Source organism: Syngnathoides biaculeatus, chromosome 12 (assembly GCF_019802595.1).
Source record: "Syngnathoides biaculeatus isolate LvHL_M chromosome 12, ASM1980259v1, whole genome shotgun sequence".
In the NCBI taxonomy this organism is placed as follows: Eukaryota; Metazoa; Chordata; class Actinopteri; order Syngnathiformes; family Syngnathidae; genus Syngnathoides; species Syngnathoides biaculeatus.
Window position 1 is genome coordinate 23242244 of NC_084651.1, and position 17039 is coordinate 23259282.

The 17039-nt window shown below is 40.7% G+C and overlaps 1 protein-coding gene across 1 annotated transcript in view; it reads right to left on the minus strand.

Annotated features, from left to right (window-relative positions):
* Positions 1–6788: 6788 nt before the first annotated feature.
* The window catches only part of dntt (deoxynucleotidyltransferase, terminal), an 81060-nt gene continuing 70809 nt past the window's right edge, over positions 6789–17039 (minus strand). The window contains exon 11 of the mRNA XM_061837773.1: positions 6789–7080. Coding sequence (XP_061693757.1) covers positions 6994–7080 — 87 coding nt within the window. The 3' untranslated portion in view covers positions 6789–6993. The remainder of the gene's footprint in view (positions 7081–17039) is intronic.

The window sequence follows — 17039 nt, forward strand, 5'->3', positions numbered from 1 at the left end:
ATAAACAGTTCGCAACCCAGGGGTTAACACATTTTATGGTTATGGAACAAGTGGAGTCCTGGATGAATGTTTGATAAAAGTTTTCATTAGAAATGTGCTTGGCTTAAACCAAATGCTCACACCACAAATCAGTCATCGGTTAAAAAGACAATTAAAGATAAATGCGATTTGGCCATATTTAGTGGCATATAAACCAAAGGAAGTTTCACTAGTGTTATTAAATGAGACATTTAAAGAATTGAGAAGCTCAGAGGTTTTTGTGGAAGATAAAATGAAAGAAAATGTGCAATGTAGGGAAGAGCAAGTTCTTTGAACTCTTATAACTAGTGTGGTCAATTGGCTAATCAGAGCAGTGTCATTTGCACCAAATCTGTTTTTCATGAGCATTGAAGAACATAGATACTGTTCTGTGCCAATTAAAACCCCAAGACAGTATGCGGTACAGTATATTGCATTTAGAGGGCATTTGGGAGCTCCTACCATCCCAAAAAGTGTTGTGATCCATCTAATATTAGCGTGTCAAAATAATTTTCTTAATTCTGACTGAACTAAAAGAATTTTGTACAAAGGCAATTCGCACAGACAAAAAAGCCTAAATCATTCCCAAGTATTTCAAATATGTAGCTCCCGACCTCCATTTATTTAGTCTCATTCAGGATAAGTAAGCGGAAAATGCTTTAAATGGTTGTTAACTTGTTGAGGGTTCAGGTAAGAGTCATGGTAGGATTGCAAAGGATCAAACCACAGTGCTCATAATTGGATTTATGCAGTTTTGGGTGAGCCTTTTCCATGCTACATTAGGTGAAATGTGGAGATTAGGTAAATTATATTAGATCCATCTTGTGCTACAGCGATGAGCTAATTTGTATAATTGGATTTGAGAAATTGTCCATCTACTGTAATTTCAGGAAGACTTGTCCACTTATGAACAGCAATGATCCAGTAGTGTGTTTACAGGTTATATTACCCTTCCTACAGGATATACTGTACACAGCATTGTTCCTCAAGGTGTCCTTTTCTGTTTTCAAGGTCTAATCCAGAGGACATATATTATATTTATATATCACACAAACATAGCTAATTTTTCACAAAACAATATTACAAAAATTCTCAACACGACAGAACTGAAATAAATTAGTGCCAGAGTGCACATTTTCTTTGGAATCCGAATGCCCCCAGTCGTTGTTTCAAACCGAGGCTCTGTTGAAGCTGCTTCCGTGTGACATCAAGTTGAGACAACCCCAGTAAAGAAAATGCCTTCCGAAACAAACAGTCATACACGCTGCGAGTGGGATCTCGAGGAGATAGACAATAGTGATGAAGATTTTTTTTTTTTTTTTTTTTTTTTGTAAGGAATGCTCTGTGGAAGGGATAGGAACTGAAGAGGAGGAATTTTCTAATTCTTCCTATGTTGCCATGCGGGTGTAATTCAACCATATTTGTTCAAACCGGAGTTGACGAACACAACGCAAGGACGATATTCGGCAAGACCTGACGACGTTGACTGACTTCGCACCCAAAACACAGACTGGTTGGTACCTCGAGAAATCTACGGTACACCTTGTTGAGGAAATAAACTAATTCAAACACGTTTAAACGTCTGATGCTGCTTGCACACAACAGTGAGTCGTTTGTTGTTGTACTAGCGACTGAGTCGGTAGAAAACAAAAATCGAAACCTTCGGTATTGTTCTGCGTTTAAAGATCACAACTATAAGATCGTCCATTTCTCAATTGTTGTTAAGGTAAATTTGCATACATTCAAGTATGCCATGTTTTCACTTTTCAGTCAGAAGATAATGAATGAATAAATGATAGGGCTTTACGGCACAGCGGCATTATTTCAGCCTTATCTTGGCGAGCAAAAGATGGTAATGAAATACAACTTTGTGCTTAAAACAAACCAAATAACATGTTAACTGATTAAATTTTTTTACCCGGGTGTAAATGTGGAAATTGCCAATATGTATTGTCAATACATGTATTGTATAAATGAATTCGAAGTTCTTCGCTAGCATAACACTGCTGCGTATGAACGATTGACACACTTATTCTTTGTTGAGCGATATTTAGCGATGATCGGACTGCACAAACGTATTGATTTCTTGCTGGCTCCCGACCAAAGCTTAACCAGACTGTGCTTGCACGAAGATATGCCCTAAATTTGATTTTTAATACATGTCTCGTATAAATGAATGAGACGTTCTCCGCTAGCATAACACCGCTACGTGTGAACGATTGACACACTTATTCTTTGTTGAGCAATATTTAGCGATGATCGGACTCCACAAACATATTGATTTCGTGCTGGCTCGCGACCGAAGCTTAACCAGACTGTGTTTGCATGAAGATATGCCCTAAATTTGATTTTTAATACACGTCTCGTATAAATGAATGAGACGTTCTCCGCTAGCATAACATTGCTTCGTGTGAATGATTGAATGAAATCAGAAGCATGGCGTCTCTCTCAGTTAAGAATGTATTGTATTTAGAATCTATAATATATCGTTGATTTGAATGAAATCAGAAGCATGGAGTCTGTCTCAGTTCAGAATGTACTGTATTGTATTTGACATTTTTACTGTTTGTCTTACATCAGCGCACGTGGCGTGACATCACTTCAGGAGGCGTGGTTAAGTGCCCTGTACGGAGGGGTCAATTACAGAAAGCGCCCAGAAGTTGGATGGAAGCACCTTGGCTTGAATTGTTAACCACAAAGGCTTTCACCCAGTCTGCCTAAACCCATTTGTATTGGAGACAGGCTAGCATGTCTTCCAATACCATTATGGCACAAACACCTTCACAGAAGGACAGGAAAGAAATAGCCACGTGGCGTACAGAGTTGGTGAGGTGGTGTTGGGGGCCTCTCGACAAGAGCAACAGGGTCGTTATACCATCATGTGCTGTGCAGAGAATCCAAGCATAATTTCCACCGCCAGGACTTGAAGATGATGCAATGCTCACAGGATTTATGCCCAGCTGATGAACATTACCCCTTTCTTTGGATAAAAGTAAAGCGTGGGTGCTGATCCTGGACTAATAATTGATGGACAGTGCTGGCATTATGTGACAGTTTCAAATCTAAAATGTCTTTTGTTGTTCTGGTGCAAAATTTTCCTTTCAAATTGTCTCTAATTAGAGTAAGCAAAATGGTCGAAGAATTTGTGATATCTGTAAAAAGTTTCAAAACCAAGTTATTTTTTTACAAACCACTGAAGGTTTGTTCAGGACGGTTTTGTCAAGACTGACTTAATACAGCAACATGTTAAACAATAAACGTTGGTATATGCACATGCTAAATATGATATTGTTTCATTCCATAAAATTGTATTAGGATCTGAAAGTTCAAATCCATAGTATGCCACCTCACCTTGCCTTCACCATGGAGGTCATATTTACAGGTTCGGGTCAGTTGAGAAAATGACTATTGAACAGAGGCAGACTAATGCATTATTTTTTGCATCATGCAACATGAAGAACGTTTGTAACATAAAACTTCTGCCGCTGAAGTTCTATCAGGATATAATTTAGTTTCAGTTTAACAAAGTGGACATGGGTTTTAAATCGGATTCTTCAAATTCGTCATTTGTTTTCCCACAACATATCATTTCAACAGCTTTGATTTGAAAATCTTGAAGATGATCCCAAATAGCCAAGTCTTTGCTTGGTTTTGTGTACTGGCTGCTGAGAGGTGGTGGTGCTTAGGCGTCAGCAGAGGAAGTCATTAGCTCCGCATCCACATATAGGGTCCGGAGCTCTTCCACATAACCTGAAACATGGAAATTACATTACTTCACACATATGCAGATACTGCTGTCCTGTTTTACTCCTTCATCCTATCGGTATAGTATTTTTTAACATGGATTTGGACACCACAGCACACACCAGCACCATCCCGCACCAACATGAGGCATTGAAATTAATTCAAATTCAGATTTATAAAATGTATCTGACCCTCCTCTTCACAGATCTGAGGACTACATGTACAAGAACTTAATAATATAACTCTTAATCTTTCTCGTTTTTCATGAGATCGTCTTTTACGGTTGCGGTTACAATTATCTTTGGTGAAAGGCACAAATGGATAGTTGGACAGGCACGAGGTAGTAACTTTGGCCTTCAGCAAGATAAAACGAAAAACATTTCATTCATATTTTCAATTTGGAATATTTTGTCAGATCTGAGTAATGTCGATTGTTTATAGCACATTCTTTGCCTTATTTACATGTATTTAATCTGTATTTTAAATAATGCATCGAACATTTGAGAGCACACTGCTATAGTCGAATTTGAGGAAGACCTCACCGTCAACAGTACACTAACTTATAAAGTGTACAAATTCCGCCACCTCCTAAACATCAGATGAATACGGATATTAGCTGACATATATATCTGTATCGCAATTGTACTTATATTTAAAACGAGGTAGATACTTCTCAATCCTAAACAATTCAACACGCACATACTAGCTATCGAAGCCAAGTGAACGCTGCACCAGGTTTTCAAAGCAGTCCTCCAGGAAATGCTTGGAACATATTACTGTCCACTTTGATCTGTAAGTCCTATGTGCCCGCTTTGTCTTCACAAACCTGGTCCATAACCTGCCTATCTGTTCATCCTTCGGCCATTCATGTAAGCTGACTCCATCGGCGTTTGACACAGAACAGCTGTATGCAACACTCTTCCTCATTATCTTTGCTAGCATTTTAACTCTCTAGCTAAATGTTGTCGTGACGTGATGTCACATTCTGGAGAGAACCGAAACTTGCCAAATCTAAGCGACATTTAGAACAAAATCTTGAGATGTACCTAATTTATTTCATTTCTGTTGTGTTGAGAATTTTTAAAATATATTTTTTATTAAATTTTAGCTACATTTGTATGATAGACAAATCAAATACATTTCCTCTAGATTAGACCTTTAAGAAGACAAAGGTCCAAGAGAACCAAGTGGTGAAGATGAGCAAGGAAGAACTTTGTGGGGCCTTTCGGAAAGAGGTGAGAAAGGCTCTCTTGGAACAGGAAAAGCTCTTGGAAGACTGGAGTACTACAGATAAGGTGATCTGAGAGACAGGCAGGAGAGTTCTTGGTGTATCTGCTGGTGGGAAATGGGAGAAGGAGATTTTGTGATGGAACCTCAACTTACAGGAAGTCATTCAAAGAAAGAGCTTAGCGAAAAAGTCAGACCCTGAGAGGACTGAGGAGAGTACTGTACATTGAGATCCGACATAGGGCAAAGATAGATGCTGGTGAAGCCTAAACAGGAGGCATATGACGACATGTACACCAGATTGGACATGAAGGAAGGAGAAAAAGATCTCTACAGGTTGGCCAGAGAGAGCGATAGAAATGGGAAGGATGTGCAACAAGTAAGGGCGATAAAGGATAGAGATGAAAATCTTTTAACTGGTGCAATAGTGGGCTAAATAAATTGAAAGAATACTTTGAGAAGTTGATGAATGAAGAAAATGAGAAAGAAAGAAGAGTAGAAGAAGCAAGTATGATGGACCAGGAAGTGACAATGATTAGTTATGGGAAAGTGGGAAAGGCACTGAAAAGGATGAAAATTGGAAAGGTAGTTGGTCCTGATGACATCCCTGTGGAGGTATGGAAGCAATTTGGAGAGGTGGCTGTGGAGTTTTTGACCAATTTGTTCAACAGAATACCGGCAGGTGAGAAGATTCCTGATGTATGGAGTAAAACTGTGCTATTTCCCATTTTTAAGAATGAGGGCAATTTGCGGAGCTGTGCCAACTTTAGAGAAATTAAGTTGAAGAGCCACACAATTTTATGGGAGTTATGGGAAAAAGTAGTGGAGGCTACACTCAGGACAGAGGTATCTGCAACAGTATGGTTTTATGCCTAGAAACAGAAACAGATGCATTATTTGCTTTGGGGATGCTAGTGGAAAAGTACAGACAAGGTCAGAATGAGCTGCATTGTGTCTTTGTGGATCAAAAGAAAGCCTATGACAGAGTACCAAGAGAGGAACTGTAGTACTTCATGCATAAGGCTGGTGTGGGAGAGAAATATGTTAGAATAGTACAGGACATGCATCTAGGCAGCAGAACAGTGGTGCAGTATGCCTTAAGTGTGACAGAAGAATTTAAGGTGGAGGTGGGACTGCATCAGAGATCAGCTCCAAGCCCCTTCCTGATCACAGTGGTAATGGATAGGCTGACAGATGAGGTTAGACTAGAATCCCCTTGGACCATGATCCTTGCTGATGACATTGTGATCTGCAGTGAAAACAGGGAGCAGGTAGAGGAAATGTTTGGTTGAGGTTATTGCTCAACCAGTTCGTAAAGCTAAGGGTTCCCTTACTTTTTTCACCTTTTACTGTGAATGTTCACTTGTTTTCAATACAAATATGAAAACTCATTTTTTTTGTGATGTTCGTTTATACAGATTGTTCTAGCAGTTTTCATTGTGTAAGAAGTCGTAGTCTTTAGATACTCAAATGGCAGCTAAATGATCTGCAGTGGACGTAGACTGAAATAGAGAGTAAATGACAACACAGAAGGTTCTTTATCTGTAGCTCATTACCCGCCACTCTATTCCCAAAAGAGCTTCTTTTGCTTCATGCTGAGCACTTTCCTGCTGAGAGAGTGATTGCAACATTTTTCTTGACAAGCCCTCGCCCCTCTTTTTCATTTTTCTTGACTCCCATCTAACTCACTTTCTCTTTCTGCCTCCTCCCTCCCTTTGTGGTTCTTACACTCTTCCTCCAAGGCACTCAATTGCCTTTGTGTTGCAAGTATCATTAAAACACTCAGAGACAAGCAAACCGTAAATGAATGGGAAGATTTTATTCACTTCGTAATAGCGATTGAGCAACATTATGTATCATGCAAGGACATTTAATCCCAAAAACAACAAATGAGTTCATCAATTCACAACTATGAAAATTAAAAGTGAATCAGAGAGTTAGACTTGGAAGCAGATGGGACAAACAGCGGAGTCGAGTGTCACCGATCCAAGGAGGAGTGGATGCCTATGCATTTCTCAGACAAGGCTCAATGTACTCGAGACCCAGATGAGCAAATATGTCCTCTTCGCTCCTCGCTGTCAGGAACTCTCCCTACGAAGGGGACAGACAATTATAAAGTCAGTGGCATGGGCAGAAATCCACAGGAATTTGTCACACCAGATAGTGAAAGACGTACACTACACTGACACATCTAAGCAGGCATTTCAAACTCATTGTAGATTATCTACATTACAAACATTCCTCCATACAGTCTAATTTGATGTCAAGTGGGCTGGACCATTAAAATCAAAGCATAATTAATATAAATAATTTGTGTTAATGCAAAGGAATAGAAGTACATTAGGTAAATCATTGTATTTAAAGAACTACCCGTTTAAAAAATAAATTACGGACTCCACATTCCTGCAATTCCCTACATCTGGGGTGCTCAATGCGTCGATCACGATCGACCAGTCGACATTTTCTGACCTTTAGCTCACCGCGCATGTGCAAACGACAGTAGAGGAAAACACGCTCGTCACTGAGTTCCCCCCTATTTTAAGCCCTCGCTTAAGAAATCTTATCAAACATGAGTGTGGATGTTGGAGTAAAGAAGGCAAAAACGTATCACTTTCATACAGAATGTGAGGTGGACTTTTTTTCATGATGTCCTTTTCGAGTTGCGTTTGTCTCATCTGCCAGTGTAGTAAAATGTGTCGCGGTATTATCAAACTGTTTATGGAAAATACGACACCGACATTCCGCCAAAAAGTACGCTGAGAATGAGAAAAGTGAACGAACTAAAATCCCAATTGGACGCACAGCAGTCATTTTTCACACAATATCAAGAAGCATCGTCTGGGTTCGTCACACTACAGTTACACGGTGCTGTGAAGCCATGGCTGATGTGTGGAAGAACATTCGAGATTGTGAGTGTTTTTCACTGCAGTTGGACGAGTCCACACACGTGAGCGACACAGCCCAGGTGTGCATTTTCATTTGTATGATGTTTAGAGATCATCAGGTTGGAACAGCTGGCGGAAGGTGTCTGGTGTGTTATGTGATAGAAGAGTCTCTGCTAGGATGAAGGGCAAAGTTTACATAACAGTGGTGAGGCTGGCCATGATGTATGGATTAGAGATGGTGGCACTGAAGAAACAACAGGAAGCAGAACTGGAGGTAGCAGAAATGAAGATGTTGAGGTTCTCGCTCGAGGTCAGCAGGTTGGATAGGATTAGAAATGAGCTCATTAGAGGGACAGCCAAAGTTGGATGTTTTGGAGACAACATTCGAGAGAGCAGACTTCGATGGTTTGGACATGTTCAGAGGCGAGAGAGAGTGAGTATGTTGGTGGAAGGGTGCTGAGGATGGAGCTGCCAGGCAAAAGTGCGAGAGGAAGACCAAAGAAGGTTTATGAATGTGGTGAGGGAAGACATGAGGGCAGTTGGGGTTAGGGAGGAAGATGCAGGAGATGCTAAGGCTAACATGGAAGAGGATGACACGCTGTGGCGACCCCTAACAGGGCAAGCCGAAAGGAAAAGAAGAAGAAGAACGTGAACACAGTTTCAAAAAATGTTTATGGTTCACTATGTTGTGTTGTGCAATATTTGATCATGCGGGTATGCAAGGCACACAAACATACATTTACACATAAAGAATCCATAATATAATTTAAAATAAATATGTTTTGCATTTTTTTAGTGGGTAGATCTTTTTTACTTGGTCATTCTATTTCATTATTGGTCGTTCTAAAAAATCATTAATTCATGCACAAAGTAGTGCTGGGGGATATGGACAAAATTCTAAATCCTGACAATGATACATATACCATTTTTGTATTTTTGATTTGAATTAAATTCAATGAATGGCAATTTTCACTTCTCTTTTCTTATTTTACTTTCATGTAGAAAAATAGATCAAGATGTCATATTAATGATTATAAAAAAATACGACTGAAAATATCTGGTTGTACAGTTCTCAAGGAACAGACTACTGTTGTGTGCATATAGTAATGTGGCATAACGTGTGGTATGTTATTAAAGTTAGTGTAGCCTCCAAAGTGTAATATCAACTCTCGTCGCACAAAACCTCCTGAACAGATAGTCTGGATCTCATTTCACTTAATTCAACGCAAAGTTCCTTGTGACTCAATGCATCGACCACCACCCGGAAGTTGTTCTCAGCCCACTTTATTAAGGAATATTTCCATTATCCTCATTCCACTCTTGATGTCATGGAGATTAACAGCACTGAGCAGAGAGTAAGGCTCCTAAAGGGATGGTTAGATGACTTGGGTGTGGAAGCCCTGATATCAAACCCTGAATCATATTTGGGGAGACATGTCTAACTCCAAACCACAGTATTTATTCATCCAGTTTTTGTCATGTATTTTGTGTGAGTTGGGTTTGGATGGGTTGGTCTCTGCATGTCACAGTAAATTTCCCATTTGCTCATTCGCACCATGCATCCTCTTTCTTTCTCCCCACAAACACTTTGTTGTGATTATTTGTACTACTGCAGATGGGATGAGCATTTCCCCTAACAAAACATGACTAGGTTATTAACAGCTGGCTGTCTACCAATCCCATGTGCAAGTGGTTTATGTCTCCATAAGAGTGCTGACGAGCTCTGACTAGCCTTGGGAACGGGACCGCCTGGAGAGAGAATAAGCTGTGATTTTGACACATCTTTCCTTCAAGTGTTAAACTGGACCTGGCATGTTGCAAAAAGATGCTTAGAAAAGCCAAAAGAACGGGAAGCCCAAGCTGTCAGTTCAAGGCAGTCATATTAACTGGGAACAACAAGTTGTCAGCCAAGAGAGAAATCTAAGTCCACCATACGAGCTTGTTCCAGATAATGCAAAGGACAGGTGGGCCACGAGGCAAAGAGGTGTGAATATTCAGTGAAGGTCTCAAATTACACATCCTGTTTAGAGCTAGGCATCCGGGTATTATTTGGTGAAAGCTGAACCCCTGTTAACATGTAGCATGAACTTTGAAAACACTCCCAGTGCTTCACATTTTCCATGTATTTTTATACTACAGAGTTATTGCAAAATTTATAATAAAACAAATCTCCAAACACTACAGGAGACTAAAAGCATCAAAATTAAATAAATACACCACATAATTACAAAAATGTTATATTATTTCATAATTTTCTTGAAATAATTTCAATACATGTTGAAATAATTAAATCATAATTTCAACATGTTTTAAAATCATTTTATTTTGTCTTTTAATTATTGTCAGGGGCACGGGGCATAGCGCCGGACCCAAATGCAGGACTCCAAGGTGAGAGCATGATATTAAGAGTGGTTTTATTCCAGAAGAAGTTCAACCACAAGTAGGCAGTACAAAACAGGTAGAAGCCCAAAAACGCTAGGCTACGGGCAAGATCCAAAAACATGCACAAGGTCTGATAACTACAAGGAAAATGTAGAAACATGGAAAAGATTTAATAAAACTACAGTGGCACAGGCTCGATGTGACAAAGGAATGCTCTACACAAAACTTGCGAACTTACGTGTAGTCGTGGAGTATCCCAGAATGCAGTAATGCAAACGCAACGAAGTGGCAAATGCCAATGACACATTCACAACTTAAATGCCTGGCCTAATTAGTGTCAAATGCACAGCAGCTGTGTGACAGGTGTCAGAGGTGGTACCACCCAGGGCAGTGGTTTAGCCATGCCCCTCACAGGAAGCACCGCCAAGGCCCCTGACGATGATTTTATTTCATAATATTCCATTTTACTCCATCCATACAATTTCAAAACCGACTATCCTGGTTAGGCTCGTGGAGCACTGGAGCCTATCTCAGCCAACTCTGGGTGAAAGGCGGACTACACCATGAACTGGTCGTCAGTCAGTCGCAGGGCACATATAGACATCATCACTGAGTGGGAACTGAACCCGTGCTGCCTGCACCAAAGAACTTTCATTTCTTTTCAGAAAAAAAATGGTGTGGAACATTTATATTGGAGTGAAATCATCTTGAGGTATATTAAATGGTGCAAAGAGCCTTTAGTATTAGTCTTGCACCAACAACTCTAATCAAATAACATACAGACACATATCATTGTAATTTATGATGCAGCATCCTTGACCATATAGAACTACTAGGTGATAACAGGCTGAAGCTGCAAGGGGGAGTGGAAGAAAACATGAAAACAGTGCTTGACATGGGTGATGTGGTATTCAGTAAATCTACTTCTACGACACTAAATGGCAGGGGCCATTGTTCAGAGGGAAGACAGAACAATTGAAGGGATTCACTATAGGAGAAAACACGGATGAGACTTTTTAACTTGACCCACTAAGCCATTGTCGCCAATGAGAACTAAACCCCTTTTTTTCTAGTGCAGTGTTCACTTTTCTTGATTTCTAAAATCCTCACATTCCCTCAGCGAGGTGCTGATTTATTTACTTAGCACAGCCCTGTGTGGCCATGAATCATATGCACCTTCGAATCATATGTACCTTTGAAGAGACCTTTCTATCTTGGGTATGCGCAGGAAGGCTGTACTTGATAGTGCAAAGAGGTTGTATATTTCTTTTAAGTGCATCAAAGGGAGGGTTGAAAACAAATTGCAGCTGTTACTTTTAAAGGTCCCATGCTATCAACATCCATTTCCCCCCCACTGTTTTATGTATAACATAGGTCAAAGTTTTATATCCATGTGGTTTGTTGATTATATGAGCTAGCCAATGAAAGTGGAAAGGCAAGAAAATGGAGCTGATCAAATTCGCCATCATTGCAATGTAGTTATGCTAATCATTATAGAAGTACCTGTCCAATTTGTGGTCGGTACCCACTCAGTCAACTCAGGAGCGTGGCTGAATGGATGTTAATATCCTGGAGTTGTTGAAGATGACAACGGAGAATAAAATTATCATTGCTGTTTTTGGGCACTTGGAAATTTTGGATAACTCTTTGGATCTTGGGATGTGTGATCATAAGGAAAAAGAGCAGACCTCGAGAATGGTTTGCAAGGAAGTTGAGGTGTGAAGTCAGCCACATATATACTCTACACTCTTCTGTCTCTCTCTCACTTGCTCTTTCTCTTTCTCTCTCTCTCTCTCTCTCTCTCTCACACACACACACACACACACACACACACACACACACACACACACTCGATTAAGAAATATGAGTAATGGTGTTGGCACTGTATCTACCAGGGGAAGCCCCTCTGCCTCTCAGGCATGTGTGGTGTTAATGAAGAGAACAAACATTCAAGTGTGTAAACTACTTCTGCAGTCGAACTTACAAAAGTAATGCAAGGCAAAAGTTTGCTTTGTGTCCGGTGTGAATGAGGACTGAATCAATCCTTGTCAATCAATGATAGAGGCCAAGCTAAAGCTCACTACCAATCAGAGCAAAGTTGTTGCCATGTTCAAATTAAGGAGAAAAGTGATCCAATCAGAACAAAGCTCACTTTATTTAATATTAAATATTTACGAGAAAGCTAGTTGTCCCACTTGCTAAGCATTTTGGTCCGACTACAATAGGTTGAAAAAGCACATTCTGGGCATTTCCAATCAAAATTATCCTGCTGATAATAGGATGTAAAAGATTAGGGAAAAAAATTGCTGTAGCGTCAGACCTTTAAAGTATCTAACTGAAAGGTCAAGTAGTTCTTTATGCTAGAATGGTACTCCATTGAGCAAACACCTCCATGAAGGTCATTTCTAACTTGGATCAGCACCAAATTTCAGTCCACCACTTGCATTTGCTTTGTGCACTGGGTCATAAAAATGTTGAGAAAATTGAAAAATGTGCTTTTGTGGAAATCCTGGACAGCAAAGACCAAGAATCAGCAAAACCTCCTCAGCAGAAGCTACAGCATTTGGAAAGTATTTTTGCATGATAGATAGACTCTCTCTGACATTGCTATACCAACCCTCAATCATCTACTGTAGTTGTCAGCTTTAAAATACGTTGCAGCTCAAGTGTGGTCTGCAGTAGGCTGTAGTCTACATCTAGAGGACAACTTTTGACCAAAAGTCTAAATTTTCCTCGCAGGGCACCACGTGCAACTGTAAACAACAAGTACATGTGTATGGAGTGTAAATTCTTTAAGATGCACATTAATAAACATACTGACTTACAAATGGGGCAGAACAGTGGGTCAGCCAGTAAAGTGTTGGCCTCATAGTTCTGAGGACCCAGGTTCGATCCCAGTCCTCCCTGTGTGGAGTTTGCATGTTCTCCCAGTGCCTGCGTGGGTTTTCTCCGGGCACTCCAATTTCCTCCCACATCCCAAAAACATGCAACATTAATTGGAGATTCTAAATTTCCCCTAGGCGTGGTTGTGAGTGTGGTTGTTTGTCCCGATGTGCCCTGTGATTGGCTGGCAACCAGTTCAGGGTATACCCCGCCTCCTCCCCGTTGACAGCAGGGATAGTCTCCAGAACTCCCCGCAATCCTCGTGAGGCTAAGCAACAAAGAAAATGGATAGATGGATGGACTTACAAATGAGGGGGTAGTGGAATGGCAACCAATCAATTGTGTGGCTTGTAATAAGTGACTGACAAGCAACCAGCTCATTTAGTGTATAGCATAAATTCAGTGACTATGAGTTACCCATCCATCCACATCCATTTTCTTAGCCGCTCATCCTCACAAGTGTGTAGAGTGCTGGAGCCTATCACAGCTGTCAACGGGCAGGACTGGTTGCCAGCCAATCGCAGGGCACATAGAGACAAAACAGCTGCAATCACAATCACACCAAGGGGCAATTTAGTGTCCAAGTAATACTGCATCTTTTTGGGATGTGGTTGCCCACACAGGCACAGGGAGAACATGCATACTCTATACGGGCGAGGCTGGGATTGAACTCTGGACCTCAGAACTGTGAGGCCAACATTTTCCAGCTAATCCACTGTTACACTCTGTCTCAAAAAGTGCATCATCTTGAAACAGATGTTCAACAGGCATAACTACTTACTACAAAGCAAATTATTAACGAAAGTGTCAGACATCGGACATCTATTTCTCTCTGATTTTCATGTTAATTAGATCTCCAACTACTATCTCATACAAAACAAACCTGAAACAGAGCGCAGATATTCATTTTATTGTTTGAATAATTGACGCAATATGACACAGTTGCTCAAAAAAACATACAGTACCTGTCCGTCACATAAAATAATTGGCCGCACTCTTCCAATACTTTTGTAGGGCAGGGGAATGTATACAGTATTATGCAGTATGTATTCACTGCTGCTTCAGCAACAAGCATTCGCAATCCACAGAAAATGAAAGCAGTGTCTTACTGTGAGTCAGTGTCCTTGACTTAATAAGCTGCTAATCAGCTACATGTTTCTCTGTCCTCCCCATAATGACGTCCCTCGTGAATGTGAACACATACGAGTCCCTGCAAAACATCTGCCTCATCTCTGTTACCCGTCATCATCTGTGCACCACTCAGCCCAAAGCTTGATGGATGGGGCAGATGCACATGGCTGCCTGCCCGATCCCGGACTGACACATCAAAGCGCCACAGAAGAGGAGATGTAGGAGGGGTGGAAAAAATGGAAAACTGATCAGCACAACTGTCAGGGATCTTTGAAGGACATTGTCATATAAAGAAAAAAAAGTTTTATTCAAAACATGCTAAAAACATCCATTTACTTGGCCACCTATTCTCACAAGGGTCACGGGAATGCTGGAGCCTATCCCAGCTGTCACTGGGCTGGGAGCAGGGTACACCCTGAACGTGTTGATGCAAAAAACAATGAAAAGTATTTGTCTGCTACTGTATGTCCTGCATAAGTCATCATTTAGGCGTTTGGCAGATTATTAACCAAATTCCATCCAGAGCTCAGTTGAATGATTTTTATTAAGAATGATACCACTTTTTTCAACTAATACCAGGAGGAGTATTCACTCTTGAGTTTTCTGTTTTCTTAGTAAATTAGTGTAAATGAGAAAGAATTGGTGAACTTACTGTATACCAACCAACTCCAACATTATAAGGACTTGCACAATATAGAATACAAGCGCTATAGTAAATATTGCAATTTTGTTAGTTTTGAGTGGCACCATATTAATTTAACAATATCTTTACAATATTTTTCTTATAGAGAGGAGCAAGTCAACAAATTAGAAAGTTAGAAATTATACTTTTGTTTGAAATATTTTTAAATTCAGGAAAATTCACCCGCTAAGACCCTAAAAGCATGAATTTCAATTATTTTAGAAAGGGAATTTTAAAATGTTTTGCTGAATGGGAATTAATAGAAAATTAGGATTAGAACACTCATGTCAGATATTTTTGTGTCGTTTATTCCAGAACTCTTCTTTTTCACACTTGTTCTTCTCTTTTATTAAGTGGAATAAAGGACCATCTGATAACATGAAAAAGTTAGTTTGGATGACAGCAACAAAAAAAAATCAAAAGTGTCGATTACCCATGTTGTCCTCAACAACGATCTGCTGCACGGTCACTGTTCTCTTGCCATCCACCTCAGGTCAAACAACAGAGACAGAAACCGTAAGGGCACATGCACCACACTAATCACACCAGCAATTAGGAGGAGAGCCATAAAAAACAGCCGCTTATAAAGCAGCTATATTAGATTTAGTGTTGTTGTCATTATCCAACCTTCCTGGGCTTGCTAATGAGCTTGTAAACCAGTTAGAGGTCCAGTAAATAATGAATTCCTCATCAGAAACATCGGGATCCCAACGCAAAATATGCAAACCTTATTGCTCTCTGCACCTTTGGGGCAGCAAACATTTACAAATGAAAATTGCTTTGTGGGTTTGGCTTCCCAAATGTAATGGCCGACGATAACAATGAGAGAAGCTTAAAAAAAAGAAAAAAAGCCTGATGTTTTCATTCCCATGAATACAGGAATGAAAGATTTGACATTTGCGACGCATAAGCATTCTTCAATGCCCGAACTGAATAAACATTTATTGCTAAATACGCTTGAAAAAAAAATGGTTGAGCGTTGTTTTTGATTCGTAATTGTGTGGCTGTTGCACCCTGGAAACACCCTCAAATATGCCCCAAACTCACAATAATCTTCCTCCTTCCATCAATCATTTATGTTCCTTGTATTCAAATTATTACCATTTGCTGTTAGTTCACAATTAATTGCTGTTAATTGTAATTGTAATTAAATGTGTTAATTAATCAATTACAACAGGTAAGATTTTCCTTATCCAGCTTTAAACTGCTGAAATGATTAAAGGTTGACAACTGAGCTTGCAGTCCTACTTTATCTCCCTCCTTCATTTGGACTCACACAGAACACCCTTCTAATGATAGTAGAAAATTAACTTTCTCTCTTGCACCAAGGCTCATGAATAATTAACTGGTTTGATGGTTTGGTGCCTCAACGAAAGAAACACAGAGACAATAATTAACACATCCAGGGGTGGGCGGAAGTGGGTCCGGAGGAGAGCATTACCCCCCCCCCCCCAACCCAATCTGGTGGCCATTCAGGCCACGAAACGCGAGCCGTCCGGGTGGACAGGTCATGTGGATGACCCGGACGCCAAGCACCAGGGTCCCCACGGGGTGATTCGGACGACCGCGGTGAGGAACCAAACGCCGAAGCAGGAACCAGACCAAGACAGGCAACTGCTCCGGACGAGGACCTCCCACGCTGTGGTTGCGCGACGACCACGGATTGGTCGCCGCCGAGGATTGATCAGAAAGCAGCCGTGGATTGGTCACGGAGATGTCGCCACCTCCTGGAAAGCAAGGTGAGGCGGTGCCGGATCGGTCTCCACTGCCACGTGAGCTCTGCTCGGCATCGGATCAGTGGCCAAGCAGAGCACAAGTCAGTAACGAGTCCGTCGAAACTGCAAAGTGGGCGTGGCGAGGTGGCGGATCCGTTCCCACTGAAACAAGACGCTCGGGTGCTGGAAACGCGGGGAGGTGAAGCGAACTGACTGGGATGAAAGATCGGGCGGAGAGATTCATAATCGAAATAATCTGAGTCGTACTCAGGCATCTGGTCATATAAATCAAAGTCCTCCTCATAGTCCGAAAAATCCGAGTCCAAAAGAATATGCGGTGCTGGACGGGTCGTGGTCGGGACGTATTCATAG